Source organism: Penicillium oxalicum, chromosome IV (genome assembly GCF_001723175.1).
Source record: "Penicillium oxalicum strain HP7-1 chromosome IV, whole genome shotgun sequence".
Taxonomy (NCBI): domain Eukaryota; kingdom Fungi; phylum Ascomycota; class Eurotiomycetes; order Eurotiales; family Aspergillaceae; genus Penicillium; species Penicillium oxalicum.
This window is the reverse complement of record NC_064653.1, coordinates 1,401,107-1,416,614: the sequence shown is the minus strand read 5'-3', so window position 1 is coordinate 1,416,614 and position 15,508 is coordinate 1,401,107. Positions and strand designations below refer to the sequence as shown.

General features: G+C 51.7%; 4 protein-coding genes across 4 annotated transcripts; 2 read left to right on the top strand and 2 right to left on the bottom strand.

Annotated features, from left to right (window-relative positions):
• Nucleotides 1–742: 742 nt before the first annotated feature.
• On the top strand, nt 743–3,518 carry POX_d05278 (putative MutL protein; the record flags this gene model as incomplete). The annotated part of the gene is made up of 6 exons (XM_050114126.1): nt 743–769; nt 815–856; nt 918–1,142; nt 1,215–1,394; nt 1,460–1,726; nt 1,785–3,518. 6 exons carry the CDS (start codon nt 743–745, stop codon nt 3,516–3,518), a joined length of 2,475 nt encoding a protein of 824 aa, XP_049969077.1.
• Nucleotides 3,519–4,524: 1,006 nt separating this feature from the next.
• POX_d05277 (uncharacterized protein) lies at nt 4,525–6,914 on the bottom strand (the record flags this gene model as incomplete). Its single annotated transcript, XM_050114125.1, has 5 exons — nt 4,525–4,651; nt 4,708–4,764; nt 4,836–4,956; nt 5,033–5,929; nt 5,996–6,914. 5 exons carry the CDS (start codon nt 6,912–6,914, stop codon nt 4,525–4,527), a joined length of 2,121 nt encoding a protein of 706 aa, XP_049969076.1.
• Nucleotides 6,915–8,000: 1,086 nt separating this feature from the next.
• On the bottom strand, nt 8,001–8,339 carry POX_d05276 (uncharacterized protein; the record flags this gene model as incomplete). Its single annotated transcript, XM_050114124.1, has 1 exon — nt 8,001–8,339. One exon carries the CDS (start codon nt 8,337–8,339, stop codon nt 8,001–8,003), a length of 339 nt encoding a protein of 112 aa, XP_049969075.1.
• Nucleotides 8,340–13,063: 4,724 nt separating this feature from the next.
• POX_d05275 (Autophagy-related protein 18) lies at nt 13,064–14,657 on the top strand (the record flags this gene model as incomplete). Its single annotated transcript, XM_050114123.1, has 5 exons — nt 13,064–13,115; nt 13,192–13,346; nt 13,462–13,621; nt 13,687–14,554; nt 14,609–14,657. The coding sequence occupies 5 exons, from the start codon at nt 13,064–13,066 to the stop codon at nt 14,655–14,657; spliced, it is 1,284 nt and encodes a 427-aa protein (XP_049969074.1).
• Between the last annotated feature and the right edge of the window lie 851 nt (nt 14,658–15,508).

The following is a 15,508-nucleotide window of genomic DNA, read 5'->3' as shown; positions in this document are numbered from 1 at the left end:
CAGGCTGCAGAATCGAGAGGCGCTTATCATTATTTACTATGGTTTGCCACCGATCCAGCATCATGTTTTGTCGACTTTGCAGGTGTTTACCAAGTGACTAAAATTCTTTAGGTCGTACTACCTGCTCTTCCATTGGATTTTCAATTGAGTAGATGCTATTACGTTCAATGAGTAACGCCCAATCAAGTGGTAAAAGTCGCCCCTCTTGGTCTCCAGCTTCTCATCCCACCTGTCTCCTGATATGCCTCCAATCTTCACCTTACCAAAAGCCCACTCTATATTAGAGCTCCAGTACCAGATGGAAGGTTTCCCCCAAACCGGCCGCTGTTGTCAACGACCGAGAGTCAAATGCCACACATGCACCATGCAGACGAAGGTGTGACCCTCGTTTCACTCGGTCTTGCCAAGCATCTGCATCCAAGTTTTGAAAATCAAGTGGAAGAGTTCATAGATACACGTTCGACGAATTTTTACAACATCCGACGCTATCTGATTTTGGGAAGGTCCCATTACCGGAGAGTTTGATGACCGTACTTTGCCATATACTCTATATCATTCAATAGCGACGAATATACTGTGCGCTAGGAGTCGAAGACTAATTGTAAAATTGATCAAATGCAGCACTGCAGAAGGTGGTTTCTGCAGTAGACACGAACACAACTGCAGAAACAATTAGAGGCCCAGGTGAATGTACGGGATCTGCACGAGCCATGGCCTCCGATCCGATCTAGCTTTCCGACCGATGTCCATTACATCGGATGCTCTAGGGGTCAGCCTGGAACAATTTGAGCTGTACCCTGCTTTTCTACAATAGTCGGCCCGACTGAGGGAGAATATCATTGAGGCATTCCCTCTGGTAAGTCGCAGTGATAATTCCGGGTGGACTGTGAGTGGAAGCTCTTTTATTTCGTCATCAGAAATTCGCCCCGGGAAAGACTCCACCAGAGACGGTCCTCGGCAGCGCTTATCGCCTTATCTCCAAAGCACCTGAACCCATTTTCTCTCCGCATCACGTCGTCACGCGTGTCGCGCCATTGTTCACCATGGAGGTTGTGATGAATGATGCCGCCGAAGAGCGGGGGGCTAAGCGTACTGCGGAAGAGCTGGAGGCCTCCGAGCCTCCAAAACCGAAGCGCATCAAGGTAGGAGGAGCGCCGATGGACAAATTAATTCTTTTCATGTTTCCAACTTGGGCTTATCGCGAGTAACTTCAGGCACTAGATCCCGATGTGGTCAACAAAATCGCCGCCGGCGAGATTATTGTCGCGCCAATGCACGCATTGAAAGAATTGATTGAAAATGCCGTTGATGCAGGCTCCACATCTTTGGAGGTACTGGTCAAGGATGGCGGGCTGAAATTGTTGCAAATCACAGACAATGGCCATGGAATCGAGGTGAGCCTGGTGGATGAATGAGACCAGAAGGGTCAGAATGGGACTAACATGGCAATCCGTCCTAGCGCGATGACCTACCGATCCTGTGCGAACGATTTACGACCTCCAAACTGAAGGAATTTGAAGACTTGAATTCCATTGGCACGTACGGTTTCCGAGGTGAAGCGCTCGCCAGCATCAGCCACATCGCTCATTTGACCGTGACGACAAAAACTGCGGGATCGAGTTGTGCCTGGCGAGCTCATTACGATAGCGGCAGATTAGTCCCAGCTAAACCGGGTCAGCCTGCTGCGCCCAAGGCTACTGCAGGACGGGGAGGAACGCAAATCACAGTAAGTGTAGAGGCCTAGTTACACTGATGTCAGGGCACAGGGCTGACGGTGCGACTAGGTTGAAGATCTTTTCTATAACGTTCCCACTCGACGGCGCGCTTTTCGATCGGCGAGTGAGGAATATGCCAAGATTCTTGATGTTGTCGGCAGATATGCCGTCCATTGTGCTGGAGTTGCCTTCTCGTGCCGGAAGCATGGTGACTCTGGAGTGAGTATCTCTACCCCGTCAAGTGCTACGACGGTGGACCGCATTCGACAGATCTATGGCAGCGCTGTTGCCAACGAGCTGGTCGAGTTCAAGGTCACCGATGACAAGCTCGGATTTCAGGCTTCGGGCCTTGCTACCAACGCCAATTATCATGTCAAAAAGACGACGATTCTTTTATTTATCAACCACCGCGCAGTTGAATCCACCGCGATAAAGCGAGCGGTTGAGCAGACTTACTCTGCCTTCTTACCCAAGGGCGGCCATCCTTTTGTCTATCTTGATTTGGAGATTGAGCCCAACCGGGTCGACGTCAACGTGCACCCAACAAAACGAGAGGTCAACTTCTTGAATGAAGAAGAGATTATCGAGATGGTGTGTGACGAGATTCGGTCCAAGCTCGCCCAAGTCGATTCGAGTCGTACTTTCCTGACCCAGAGTCTCCTTCCTGGCGTGCAGACCATCGAAACTCTGCAATCAACATCCAGCGAGGACCCACCAGATGGGAAGGTGACTGCTACGCCCAAGACTCCCGCAGCTTCCAAGCGACCCTATGAAAATAACCTGGTTCGCACGGATTCAAAAGTGCGGAAAATCACGTCCATGCTCACACCAGCTGCGCTTGCATCGCCGGCCGATCCAAGCGCATCGGGGGAACACGGAATTGCACCACCGTGCTTGATGGACGACGGACTCCAATATGAAGTCACAGACCGACAACCGCTTCTCATCGCGCTGACTTCTGTCAAAAACCTTCGCGCCGCAGTGCGAGCGAATATGCACAACACCTTGACTGAGATGTTCGGTTCTCTCACCTATGTGGGCTTAGCCGACGAACAACGCCGTTTGGCCGCAATCCAGTCCGGTGTCAAGCTCTACCTAGTCGATTACGGACTCGTCTGCAACGAATTTTTCTACCAAGTCGGATTGACCGACTTTGGCAATTTCGGGACCATCAAACTCGACCCACCGCCCAAGGTGGTAGATTTGCTACAAATAGCGGTGGACTTTGAACAGGAAGAGCTCGCGAACGAAAACACTCCTGACGCAGCCGCCGTTTTATCCAGCGCAGCCGAGCAAATCTCGAAAACTCTCATCGAGCGGCGTGAAATGCTCGACGAGTACTTTTCCATGAAAATCAACGAGAATGGAGAATTGCTTACTCTCCCCTTGTTACTGAAGGGCTATGTGCCCTGTCTGGCAAAGCTCCCGCGCTTTCTCCTCCGCCTAGGTCCATACGTGGATTGGACGAGCGAGGAGGATTGTTTCCGTACATTTCTGCGCGAACTAGCTGCGTTTTATACACCCGAGCAGCTCCCTGTGGCTACTGCATCCTCATCAACGCACAATTCAAATGCTCTGACAAGCGAGGCGGGACCGCAGATGCCTGAAACCAGTCAGGATATTCCAGAGACGGCAGATGAAGATCCCCGAATTCAGGCCCGCCGTGCCCAGTTGACCAGAATGTTGGAGTATGCGGTATTCCCCGCGATTCGATCTCGTCTCGTGGCTACGACGAGGACGCTGAAGGGGGTCGTCGAGGTGGCTGATTTAAAGGGGCTTTACAGGGTGTTTGAGCGGTGCTGAGTGTTTGAAGAGAATAAGGAACTTTATGTTGGGCCCCCCTAAATCGGAGGGATCAATGTGTTTTGCATCATCGTCATCACCATCCAGATTCAGAGAGTCATTCCTCGGCATTCACATATATACCTTTACTGTGGCAGTTACGTATCACCATGAATGTACTGGCATGAGTATCATGCATCTTCTATCGAAGACTAATCGTAACATCCCATCATCTCCTCGAGGTCTGACCACACCGGGACTTCAATAGTAAGTGAAAATGAAGAAGGGATTCAAAGTGAGATGCATCAATCTTAGCATCGAGCTACCGTCAAGGTATGACCACGATGAAGTCAGTGACTGCAATGTAGAATAGAAGGAAGTAGTCATTCAGGAATCCAAATGAGTAACAAGGCGCATATGAGTCATGAAACGAGACATAGTCCGCGAGCAAAGCGGCATGAATAACGTATGGTCATCAAAGTGATGAAAGAACGCGGATATGCCAGGCCTGATGGATATGCACTGAATAAAATCCCAGCGACAGCCAGTCGTGGCACATAGAAAGGTAGTCATAGAAGAGGAAGAAACAAAAAGAAAAGTCAAAGGAAAAGGGAAAAAAATTCATTTCCCATCCCCGAAACCCAATTGCCGTCGTAGTACCATGTCATCAAAAATAAGTTCTCGCGAAACGCCAGCCTGAGGTGATTATATTAGGCAAAGTTCACTGAATGCGTGTTCAGGTGTCGTAAATAAGATCATTGAAACATGATGTCGGGCGTCGGTCATGAGCACACCCCAGATTCCAGCCGAAAAGGTCGTAAACATGGCGCAAGAGAGAACTCGTGTTATTCAAGGAAGTTAGAAAGGGTCAAATATTCGTCATTTGGAGGAGGCGATCGGCCGCCAGTGCAGATTGAGGTGGCTCAGCCACCTGGAATTCCAGCCAGAGGCTCGTGGAGAATGTGGAAGCATCAGAAAATCCGACACTGATCGTTCGCCATAGGGAGAAAACGGATGGGACAGCGGGCTACGTCCGCGCATATGGCTTATTGAGCAGAGCGATCTCGCGACACACAGTCGTCCACTCCAGCTCACGTTTGGACGGGAGGCCACGCTTCTGCTTTTGGAGTTGCTCCCATTGCAACAACTCATAGCTATTAACGATTTGGTTAGACAAGATCAAACAATATCGACGCGACCTATCACGTACACGAAACGAAGATGCGGCTGAATAATCACGTTCAAGCGCCTGGCGCGGACGAAGCAACTAATAAAAAGGCGGTCAATAACTTCGTTTCACTGTCAGAGAGAGAAAGGCATGAATCGGGTGATACATACTAGGCACGAGGGAAAGACAGCCCCTGCGAGGCCATCACCTCAGCAATGCAGATACTGGCGGATCTGGAAACCCCCACTCGGCAGTGCACCAGCGTCGCGCCCCCATTGTCCTTGCCTTGACCTGTGACAAAATGAGAGAATGTTCAAGCGCCAGCACACTAGACAAATGTCTTGCTAAGAAGATTACGGGTACTCACGAAGGAATTCGAGACATCGGTCAATCTCTTCCGACAGAGGATCAATACCGTTGTCCTGGACATTGTGGATAAACATGAGATTCTCACTGCCCCAGCTCGAGCGTTCCTCGAGACTCCAGGAGACCGCTTCTCCGATACTCAGCACTCGGTGAATACCCAGGGCTCTTAGCAAATCGGGATTGTTCGCATGATTCAGGTTCCCCAGGTATAGGTACGGCAAGATCCGGCTTGGCAAAGAGCCGTCCATCTTCAAGAACCAGTCCGGGTCCCAGATGCAAGATGTGTCGACGGATTCGGTGGCCGGGCTTTCCTGCAAAAGGCGTGTCTGGACGTGACTCAAAAGCGCGACGTCTGTAGGATATGTGAAGAAATTCCGCTTTTTGTCGCAATGCAGCTGGAGCCAGGCTTCTGGGGCAGGAACACCTTCAGCGAACATGTAGTATGCAATGGCGAGCAATGAGCTCTCGGTGTATCCGTCAGCACAGTGAATCAAGACCCGACGAGCTTTCTTTGCCTCGTGGCCCGTCGCTGTCTCGCCATCTCCGTCGGCCGTCTCAGCCGGAAGGTCCGGATTCGCGAGGTAGTAGATCCATCGAATGGTGTTGACAATGTCTTCCACCTCCCTGGTGTGACCGGATGGGAGTACAATCGAGCCGGACGACGGAAATTCCATCCGTTGAGTACCGCCTTCCAGCTGCCTGTCGATCATACCCAGCAGACGAGGGCCAGGAATGTTAGCTGTATCACTGGCTTCGATTAACAGGTCATAACGCTCGTCCATTTGGGATGAGCGCGTGTGGCCTCTCAGTATGTACTCAGGAGTTGGCCCTAGGAAGACATTCCTGGAGATTTCCGAGGCCCGAGACATGCTGCGCATTTCAGATCGCTCCCAATGCACTTGAACATCATTAGCACCACGCCCGCTCGGAAATGATTCTCTCTCAGATCTGCAGTCACACTCACACAAGTCCATGACTTTGCCGGTATTCAGGCCGTTACTATCCATTGCGACGAGGTCGGGGTGTCCCTTTTCGAACTCGGCAAAGCTACCTGGATCAAAGGAATCAGCCTCTGCGGTGCGATCACGATGAGAAGACATGACGGGTGACGCGGGAAGCTCACTGGTCAAGACAAAAGTGTTGTAGGCAGGCCGCTCCTGGGCGGCATCGTGCTTCATCCGCCACGCCTGCTGCGCTGTCACAAAGTCCTCCGCTAGCGCCAAAAGCTCGGATCTGCAATCGCCATCCTCGGCATAGACCACGATATCGGACATGGCGGCCAATTTCGCCGTCTGAATCTGGAAATTTCGCACCGAGAATCCTTCCGGGGGGTCTGCCATTAAGAATCGCCCGGAGGGGGTGATGACCTCGTGAGCGGGCACAGCACCCTTGATCCGTGACCGACTCAGATCGCCTCCCAGTTTGACAATGGTGATCCCTCGCCAGCACCTGGGGGTGCGGCGCAAGCCGCGTTTGCGATTTGCAAAGAATCCCGTCTGGAGGCGGTTGTCAGGATGCAGTCCATGTAGCCATGGGAACATCTGCGAGGGATCTGGCAATGGCTGCGCTGCCTGGTGATGAAGTGCTGCGGCCAGGGTCTCCGCATCGATGGCGTAGATCGAGGGTGACTGGGACTGCGAATGGGCAACAAACCCGGTAGGCGGGGATAGAAGCGAGGAGGTCTGTTCATGCGCCGCATGGGATTCCCAAGAGTCGTAAGAGGGAGCATCCACTAGAGGTGACGGGCCCGGTGGGCAGACGGGCAGATGTTTGTTGGGAATTGGGCTGGCTCTGCGGGGAATCGCGAGTGCCGCAGGAATTGGGGAGGGTGGAGGAGTCGAGTGTTGCAACGCATGTTGCTGTTGAACCACGACGGTGGCCATGTTGGGCAGGAAGAGGGCAGTGAACGGCGCCCTGCTGGCGAATGATTGGAGAAAGCTAGAGAATTCTGGGGCAGCTGGAGCAAGGAAGAGCGATCCGGGGATCGTAATCACATCCTTTGCCGATCGAGGGTGCTGAGATGTCTTATCTCCCAGAGACGGATGGTGTGTTCACTGGAATCTCCTCGAGTTCAAAGCCGAATCTCTGTCGATACCGATGAAGCGGTTAATTTCATACTCTCCAAAGCCACACTCTCATCAAAAGGGACCAAGTGGGCCAGCAGCAGTACCCAGGAGGCGGGGGAGGCAGACCAACTCCGCTGACCGACGGTGGACGTTGAGATCACAGGGGTCCAGCAAGGGGGATTGAAGAATGGTAGACGTTTTGCAGATGGAGGAAGCAACAGGGATGATCTGGAATTGAAGTGAGATGAGAACCAAAATCGGTTTCTCATCAAGAGGATGGAAGAAATCCGCCAACGATCTGTTGATTCTCGTGTGATGCAATCCAGACACGAGCAGAGGGAGAGCAATCACAAAGTTGACAGTGTGAGGTCAAGCAAGAGAGGGATGAAAGAAGGCAGAATGTGATGGGAGGCGGACGTGTGGTGGGAATCAAGAGAGGTGCCGTAGCCGGGGGGAAATGGCAATGGTAGTAGTACAACAGGAGAGTCGTGGGCGAAAGAGAAGGCGGAGGAGAAGGACTAAGAGGGTTTTCCGTTGATGTTGGTGGTGCTTCGTTGGAGTGAATCCGTGGTGATGGTGAACGGAGAGGTCGCAGATCGAGGGTACAAGAGATACCCCAGCAAGAGGTACCTCATCCAGCACCGAGTCGCCAGTCGTTCAGTCCCGCCGATAAGTGCCTCCCCGTTGATCCAAGTGGGCCTGGTGGAACGTTATTTCGAACGGGGCGAAGAACAGACTGCATCCTGCCAAGTGCTTCCAGCCTGAGCCAGTCTCGGTGCGGCAGACTGGGACCAGGTCACTGTGGACTGAAGTGTGCACCCGATCCCTGCATGAGGACCGGAGGCCTGAAGGTGTACTGAACTGCGCCTGATTCCTAGTATAGTAGACTCTACATGTATAGACTCAGTATCGACCCCTCCACACGGAATAGATGACCGGCCGCCGGAGTCTGGTGTGCGCAATTATCGACTGTTGCCGCGTATCATCCAGGATTGCGACCAAGTTCTTGGATGGGATACTGTCCATCGTCGCGGAAACTCTGATCCTAGACCCTAGACTGGGTACCGAGGTGAGAGAGGAGGAGGGATAGACCTTTGCTGAATCACCGGGTTCAGGGAGGCAAAAAAAAGTACATGCCGACCATGTCCCTCCCTTATCATCGGCGTCAGCAACAGCCTCGGGCTCCCCCAGGGCCCGCCCATGGCGTCGCACGAGTCTCCACTTGGTTCCAGCAAAGGCCATTGCGGCGCAACGAGATCTTGTTCACCCGACGCAGACAATATCCATTTCGTCGCAAGTTGATTCTCAGACGACAGTGTGAGTTTTCAGAGACTAGCAGTTGTACTTCATAGGAGGGAGATCGGGGACCAATGGACCACGCGCCACCATACTCTCTTCATTGATACCTCCGCCGATGATTCCCTGAAAACATGCGACTGGCACGGAGCCCCATCGCGTCACTGCCCCACCAACCCGCGCAGGCCTCATTGGCAACTCGTAACTAGCGAAACTACATACGTACAACTAAACCGGTCACAACTCAACCATGACGGGAGGCCAGACCAGGTCTGGCAAGGCAGGGCTCAGATGCAAGGCCCGGGACGGGAGCAAATGGAAGTATGAGAAGTATTCTCCTATGCGGCCTTTCACGCCTGAGAGGTGCCAACTGCCAAGGACATCCGGGCTCGTACAGTCGTACTATCAAACTGATGCGGGAGATTGCGGGTACAGCCAGCATTGCATGAGTCGGACAGCCTATCGTCACACTCTCGACGGCAGGGCAATCTCGTGAAGCCAGCGCTTGGTCTCTGTCCAGTCCGATGTTCATCATCCACGACAATAGCGACCGTTATGGGAAGATCCCCAAAGCAAGTTGGAACGGACGAGTGGTATGGATTGACTACTGAAATCTCCAACTTCCAAGACCTTTCCCCGGTCTAGTTCGGGGGAGTTGCCCCTCTTTTGGGCTGGACTGCCGCATCTCATCCCAATGGCGCCAATCAATCCCCTTCGCCGAACCTTTTGCCCGTCGTGATGACGCCGAGATTGCGGTCCCCGACCGTTTCTTGTGCGGGTGTCCCGATCGAGTTCCTGACGCTCGGTACGAGGGTGCGAGTGCGTGATAGCAGGCGACTTGCCAGCCCTGGGGAGTTGCTTCGCTGACTTTGGATTCTCGGCCTTGCTGTCCTCCCCCGTCCGTCCCGCAACTGCAATGCTCTCTGCATCTGCATCTGCATCTGCGTCTGCGTCTGCATCATCGTCCACCCCACTGGCTCCATCGTGAATGGCTCCACCTCCTTCCCTTCTCAATCTTCCGTCTTCACAACCTCAACGCGTAGATGCCCACAGGCGGGGTGGAAAAGCCTCTTCTACCAAGTGACTCTCCATCTCGTCTTGCCGCTAGGGCGGCCACTGGCATCCACAGAGTAGTCGCCAGGGTCGTCGCCGTCCGCCTTGGATCCTGGTCTAGCCAACCCAGATCATTCCCATTTGTATTGCGCTTGCTGTACACCAGGCAGACATTCAAGCTTATGCATCTAGCATCTGAGAATTTGAGCATACTGTACGCTTGCGCAGCTCATAAATTTGGACACACATCCGGAGCTCGGATGACTCCCAGGTCTCTTGGACCCATGGAATCACCGGACGGACGTGCTTTCCTGCGGAGACCCGTGGCTCGTGCTGCAAAGTCAATTTGTAGACTTTCCATTGGATCCAGAAGAGAAAAAGAGCAAAAGCGATATCGATATTATCCCCTCCTTCCCCTCCTCCGTCCCAGTGCACAGGTTGTAGAAGGTAGCGATCACTGTCATTGTTGCTGATTCTGACGGTTCACCCGGTGGATTGAAAAGGCTCTCCCGTCCTGATGAGCAAGTTGACGCAAGATCCCGATCGGGGGAGCGTGAGGATGATTCCGACCTGACGACATTGAGAGTGATTGTCCACTCCATCCGGTCTCTTCGAGTCTGCCCAAGGAGTGAGAGTTTCGCGTCCCACGTCCATGATTCGTCCTTGCGTGGCCCGTGCTGGGATCGAGACTGGCTTACGCTCGCAAATGGCGATGAATTGGAGATTGTGTGACCCCGGATTATCCCCCCCGTGATCCATCGATCCACTCGCTTCCGAAATTCAGTGGAGATCATCATCAGAGTGCGTATTACATTTTTACTTTTTACCGACGGACATCTGCGCCGGTGCGGGACATATTGGAGAAGTACCCGGGATTCTAGTGATGTCCGGCATAAGTGGGGTACGACTGGAATCTGTGGATGTGGGCCGCCACAGAGAACGATCTCACTTCAAGAATCCCATCCCCTCGGTGTCGATGAGAACGACTTGGTTCATCAGAACGAATCATCAGCTTGTGCACCTTCTGGCCTGAGAGAGAGAGAGAGAGAGAGAGAGAGAGAGAGAGAGAGAGAGAGAGAGAGAGAGAGAGAGATGTGGACCGAGGAATGTCACTATTTCTCTTTTAGACAATAGTGATTTTCGCCCAAAATGATTGTTGTGCTGGGCTCCATTGCAGGACGGAAGAGCGCTCGCCAGCAAATCGTTGCATACGACAGGTCCTGGCTACTAGTGAGAGATGACTACTGACTGGAGTGTGATCCTGAACGAGTTCAATTCTCGACAAAAGGGGTGCATGTGCGGAGAAGATGGCTAGAGCCGGTCTCTCAGGACTCACACCCACTTTGATAGACTCTCCTCGCTCTTGCCTTGTGCATGGCAAATGATCCATCATTTCTTCAATAAGGCTGACGATGACTACCTCCTATCATGATTGCGCATGATGCTCCGTGGACTTTAGCGTGCATAAAAGGTATCTCTTTGTCCCTGCACCACATCCATGTGACCTTCGGCGAGGGTCCCTGCCAAGACGAGCATCCGAAAACCTACAATTACCTTGTAGCTCCATGATCCCAAAGTGACGGCTCATCTCGAAACATTCGTTTGAGATGCCAGATTTGGTGACAACAATCTGGCACTATGTATTGGGTTCATAGAAGGCAGTCCTAGCAATCGGGAACCGCGTGTAGCTCACGAGCTGCTACTTGATTTCACGGTACCTCCCTCCGATCATCACTTGACTCGCCACAGCCAGTCAATGAATGTCCTCCTCGGTCGGATGATCACATTTTCTACCCTGGTGTGACCACAGGACACAGTTCCGCTGGCAATGCTGACGAGGACAGGCAGCCCCCTGAATGAACCCATCGCCTATCACTGAATTCAGGTAAACCCTTGCATTACATACGATATGTCAAGATGTCTCATTCTCTCAGCTTCCCGAAAAGGGAAGGGCAGGGGGGGGGGGGGGGGAGGAAATTGGAAATGCATGATATCAAGTTTTAACCTAAAGAAAATGCAGACCCTTCAACACTCCGACTCTAGATGGTGCTCATGCGTGCGACTCGACCCCATCTATCTTGGTACAAAGCACAAAGCACTTCCATATCTGCGAGGTCGGCGTATTAGTCGCTGGAATGTTATACGACCCAACTTCTAATATACGCAAAGAGAAATAAGATGGCGCTGTTAAGGAGGTACCTCTTTGCATACGCGCCACGCATGATCGTGGTCATCCCCCCAGTCCGACTCGGCTGTTCTGACATCCGAATAACGTGTCCAGCGAGTATTGGCTGCCTGGCGAGATATCCTCTAAAATAACGCATTTGTCTGAGTCGCCTAGGGGATGGTCGGAGGGAGAGAAGTCGTCGCGATCCAGCTTCAACATTCTTGTATCTAGATCCTTCTTTGAAATCTATAAATCAAACGTTTCGAACATGCGTTGCTTATTCTTTCATTTCAAGAAGCTCTCAGTCGGGGTGCCTGGGGCGGCCGACCGGGTTTCTCTAAGTGCATCTTCTGGAAATTGTAGTACGTATGTGCTCTGACCCGTACTCACTAACGAGCGAGGACTCGAGTCAGGTACGAGATAACCAGCCTAAGTTTCAATCCCAGCTGTCCGGGTTCAGGAGATGCTTTTTCATCACTGCTTCTATATTCATTATTTGATAGCATTCAGGCCCATTGATCTTTTGTGATCTTATATTTTTGTCTCAAAGGCAGTGCCGCTTGGCCAATACTATTGATAGTATGGATGTTCGATTGAAGGGTAGGTACCTGAATGAAATGTCCAGGCGAGTGCCGCAAGTATGTCTACTAGGTGGTTCTTCGATAGCTTTCCTTGTCACCGTGAGAATGGCATTGAATTAGCAGAAAAACCTCATGTCATCTTTTTTTGGAGTCCCATCACTCTCAATATGGCGCATAGGTAGAATTTTACATAGGGTTGAGGGAGTGAACAGTGAGTACCTGGTCCAACAATACTTGTGGAATGGGAGTTGAAGTAAACCCATAGGTGATCAGGGCTGACCACATTTTGAACATTGAGTGAGAAATTTATTAGGATCCACCGCAATATACAACCATCTCCATCCTCACACCATTGCCCCTCGCCGAGTGGAGCGCGTGTTGGATGATCACATTCAAGGAGGCACAAGGCTTGACAGATGACTCAACTAATTATTGCGAGACTGGTAGAGTTGATTTTACAAAATCACCGACCATCATTCATGAGAACCTCGAGGTGACTGGACTGCTACATCAAGGGCGTTTACAGTCACGACCGAGGCGACGATAAGCACATGGAAGATGATAAGAAGGCCGGAGGGCGGTGGAGAATCAAGGTGTGGCCCAAGCGCCTCGGTGAACTCGCTTGCGACAGCAAAAGTTCTTCCAAGTTTGCCTGGAGCCTGTTCATCGCGTTGCTTGTATTTTGTGTATCAGACGCACTTCCTGGTTGTGCTTTGTGGCCAGCGATGAGCAAGATCTAGGGTGCTTCAGGGCCGACTTTGAGAGCTGACAGCGTACCGATCCAACGCCCGTCGCGTCACCACCAAGCGGGGTATAACTTCTCCGCAATAATTTCTGATCTCCGGTGACATCACGCATCTGGTGGAAAAATGGCGATGAACTTTGTGACCTTCAACCAGGACTACAGCTACCTGGCTGTGGGTAAGCTAGCCGAACCCTTTCGCTCTGTCTTTAAGGGTATCCTCCTTATCGACTTGTCACTGAATTCTTCCCTCAGCCACGTCTAGAGGCTTCCGCATCTTCACGACCGATCCCTTCGCCAAGAGCTATGAAACAAAGGAAGGCAACATTGCGGTTATTGAGATGCTCTTCTCAACCTCCCTAGTTGCGTTGATTCTCTCTCCGCGACGACTTCAGATCACGAACACCAAGGTTCGTCCGGAGCCTGCGTCCTCAAGGCGGCCCCCTCCCCCCAACCGTGAATTAGCATAGTGCGGGCTACTTTGGCCTGAAGCGGCGTGTCTAATGAATTCTATTTTCTGAGCAGCGTCAAAGCACAATATGTGAACTCACATTTCCAACGACGGTGCTTTCTGTGAAGTTGAATCGGAAGCGTTTAGTGATCGTGCTCGAGGACCAGATCTACCTCTACGACATTCAAACAATGGGCCTCCTTTCCACAATCGATACTTCGCCCAATCCGCACGGTAAGGTCTCAAGGGGCTAGGGTGGAAGACTTTCATGATACAGAGCAATGACTGATATAGGACAGCGATCTGTGCCCTGGCGCCCTCGTCGGATAATTGTTACATGGCATACCCACTTCCTCAAAAGGCTTCCACGACAGCTAAGCAACCGGCCCACGCTCCCCCAGGAGCGTCGCATGTCTCGCCAACCACTGGGGACGTCCTCATATTTGATGCGTCCAAGCTAGAAGCGATTAATGTCATCGAAGCCCATCGCTCACCACTGGCCTGTATCACATTGAATAGTGATGGCACACTACTTGCGACTGCCTCTGACAAGGGCACTATCATCCGTGTCTTCTCCGTCCCCGATGGTCGCAAACTTTATCAGTTCCGGCGCGGGTCTATGCCTTCCCGGATCTACAGCATGTCTTTTAACACCACTTCAACCTTGCTCTGCGTCTCATCCTCCACCGAGACAATCCATTTGTTCAGACTAACCCAGCAGGGACCTACTTCAGATGCCTCATCTGCCCACTCGCCAGTTGGCCGTGACTCGCAATCCGCCAGCAGCCTCTATGGACAGCATGACGAGGATGAGCACGGTGGTGAGACGGGTGCCGATCTGGAAAACAGAAAGCACAACGGCACATTGATGGGCATGATCCGGCGGACTTCACAGAATGTTGGCGGTGCTGTTGCTGCCAAGATGGGAGGTTACCTGCCCAAGGGTGTGAGTGAGATGTGGGAGCCCGCACGCGACTTTGCCTGGTTCAAGCTTCCTCGCTCAGCTCAAAGTACTGGTAACGTCGGTAACAATGGACCGCTGAGGAGTGTTGTTGCCATGAGCAGCAACACGCCGCAGGTGATGGTTGTCACCAGCGATGGGAATTTCTACGTCTTCAACATTGATTTGTCCAAGGGGGGGGAGGGAACGCTCACCAAGCAGTACTCGTACGTACTTCCCCTTTTTCAAAGATTTTTTTTTTCATTGCTAACTTCATTAAGTGTGATCGATTCTGTTGACAAACTAGGCCATCCATCAATGGATTACTGAAAGCGAATTATCACGTCCACGGCCCGAGACAATCTGCTCCATACATGGCATATCACACTCGTATCCTGCTTTCTCAGCCGACGAATTTCATGCCTCTCTTTCCGTCATTACGTCTTTGCGACAGGATTTCGCTTTGAGCCTATAATTGATCACCATAACTCATCACCCTCAAGCCTGAATCAGGTGTCATGTCCCGTAAAGTGATGGGCGGAAAGCGTAATACCTATCCGCCGATCTGCCTCATGCCACTTCATGGTTTTGTGAGATGGATCATCAAATTGTTATAGTGGCCCACTCTTTCGACTTATTCATGATCATTATTCCCCCATGTTAACACATAAAGCGCTAGCGTACTTCTCCGACCACATTTACCATACCTATTCTATCTCGTGTCTGCGATTCAACATTGCGAGTCTATGCCCTTGGGTGATAGTTTTGCCAGTGTCGTGCTTGCAGTACATCGGGTGGTCGAGCCTAAGCCTCCAATAATCTACTTTGACCCTAGATATACCCCATTACCTTGGAACATGATGCCAATCCCTATAAATCCATATCACATCAAGCTCTCGGGGAATAGGGATGCAAATATCGATGTAGTTTTTTTGGCCAATCCTACTTGAGAACGGATGGCATGTAGATGTTCACTCGACCTGCCTGATTCTTGTGTGAACTGGCTTTCTATGTCTCTAGCAGGTGTTTCATGTCTGCCTGAGTATGAAAGGAGACATTTTGAGCCAATGCCGCATTGATAGGTAGGTAAGTTGCCTGCATTTCAGGTGATCTGAAGGTTTTCAACTACAGAACTCGCACCAAATATTGATCTGTGATCAGGTCCCTACTAAAGTAGGCGA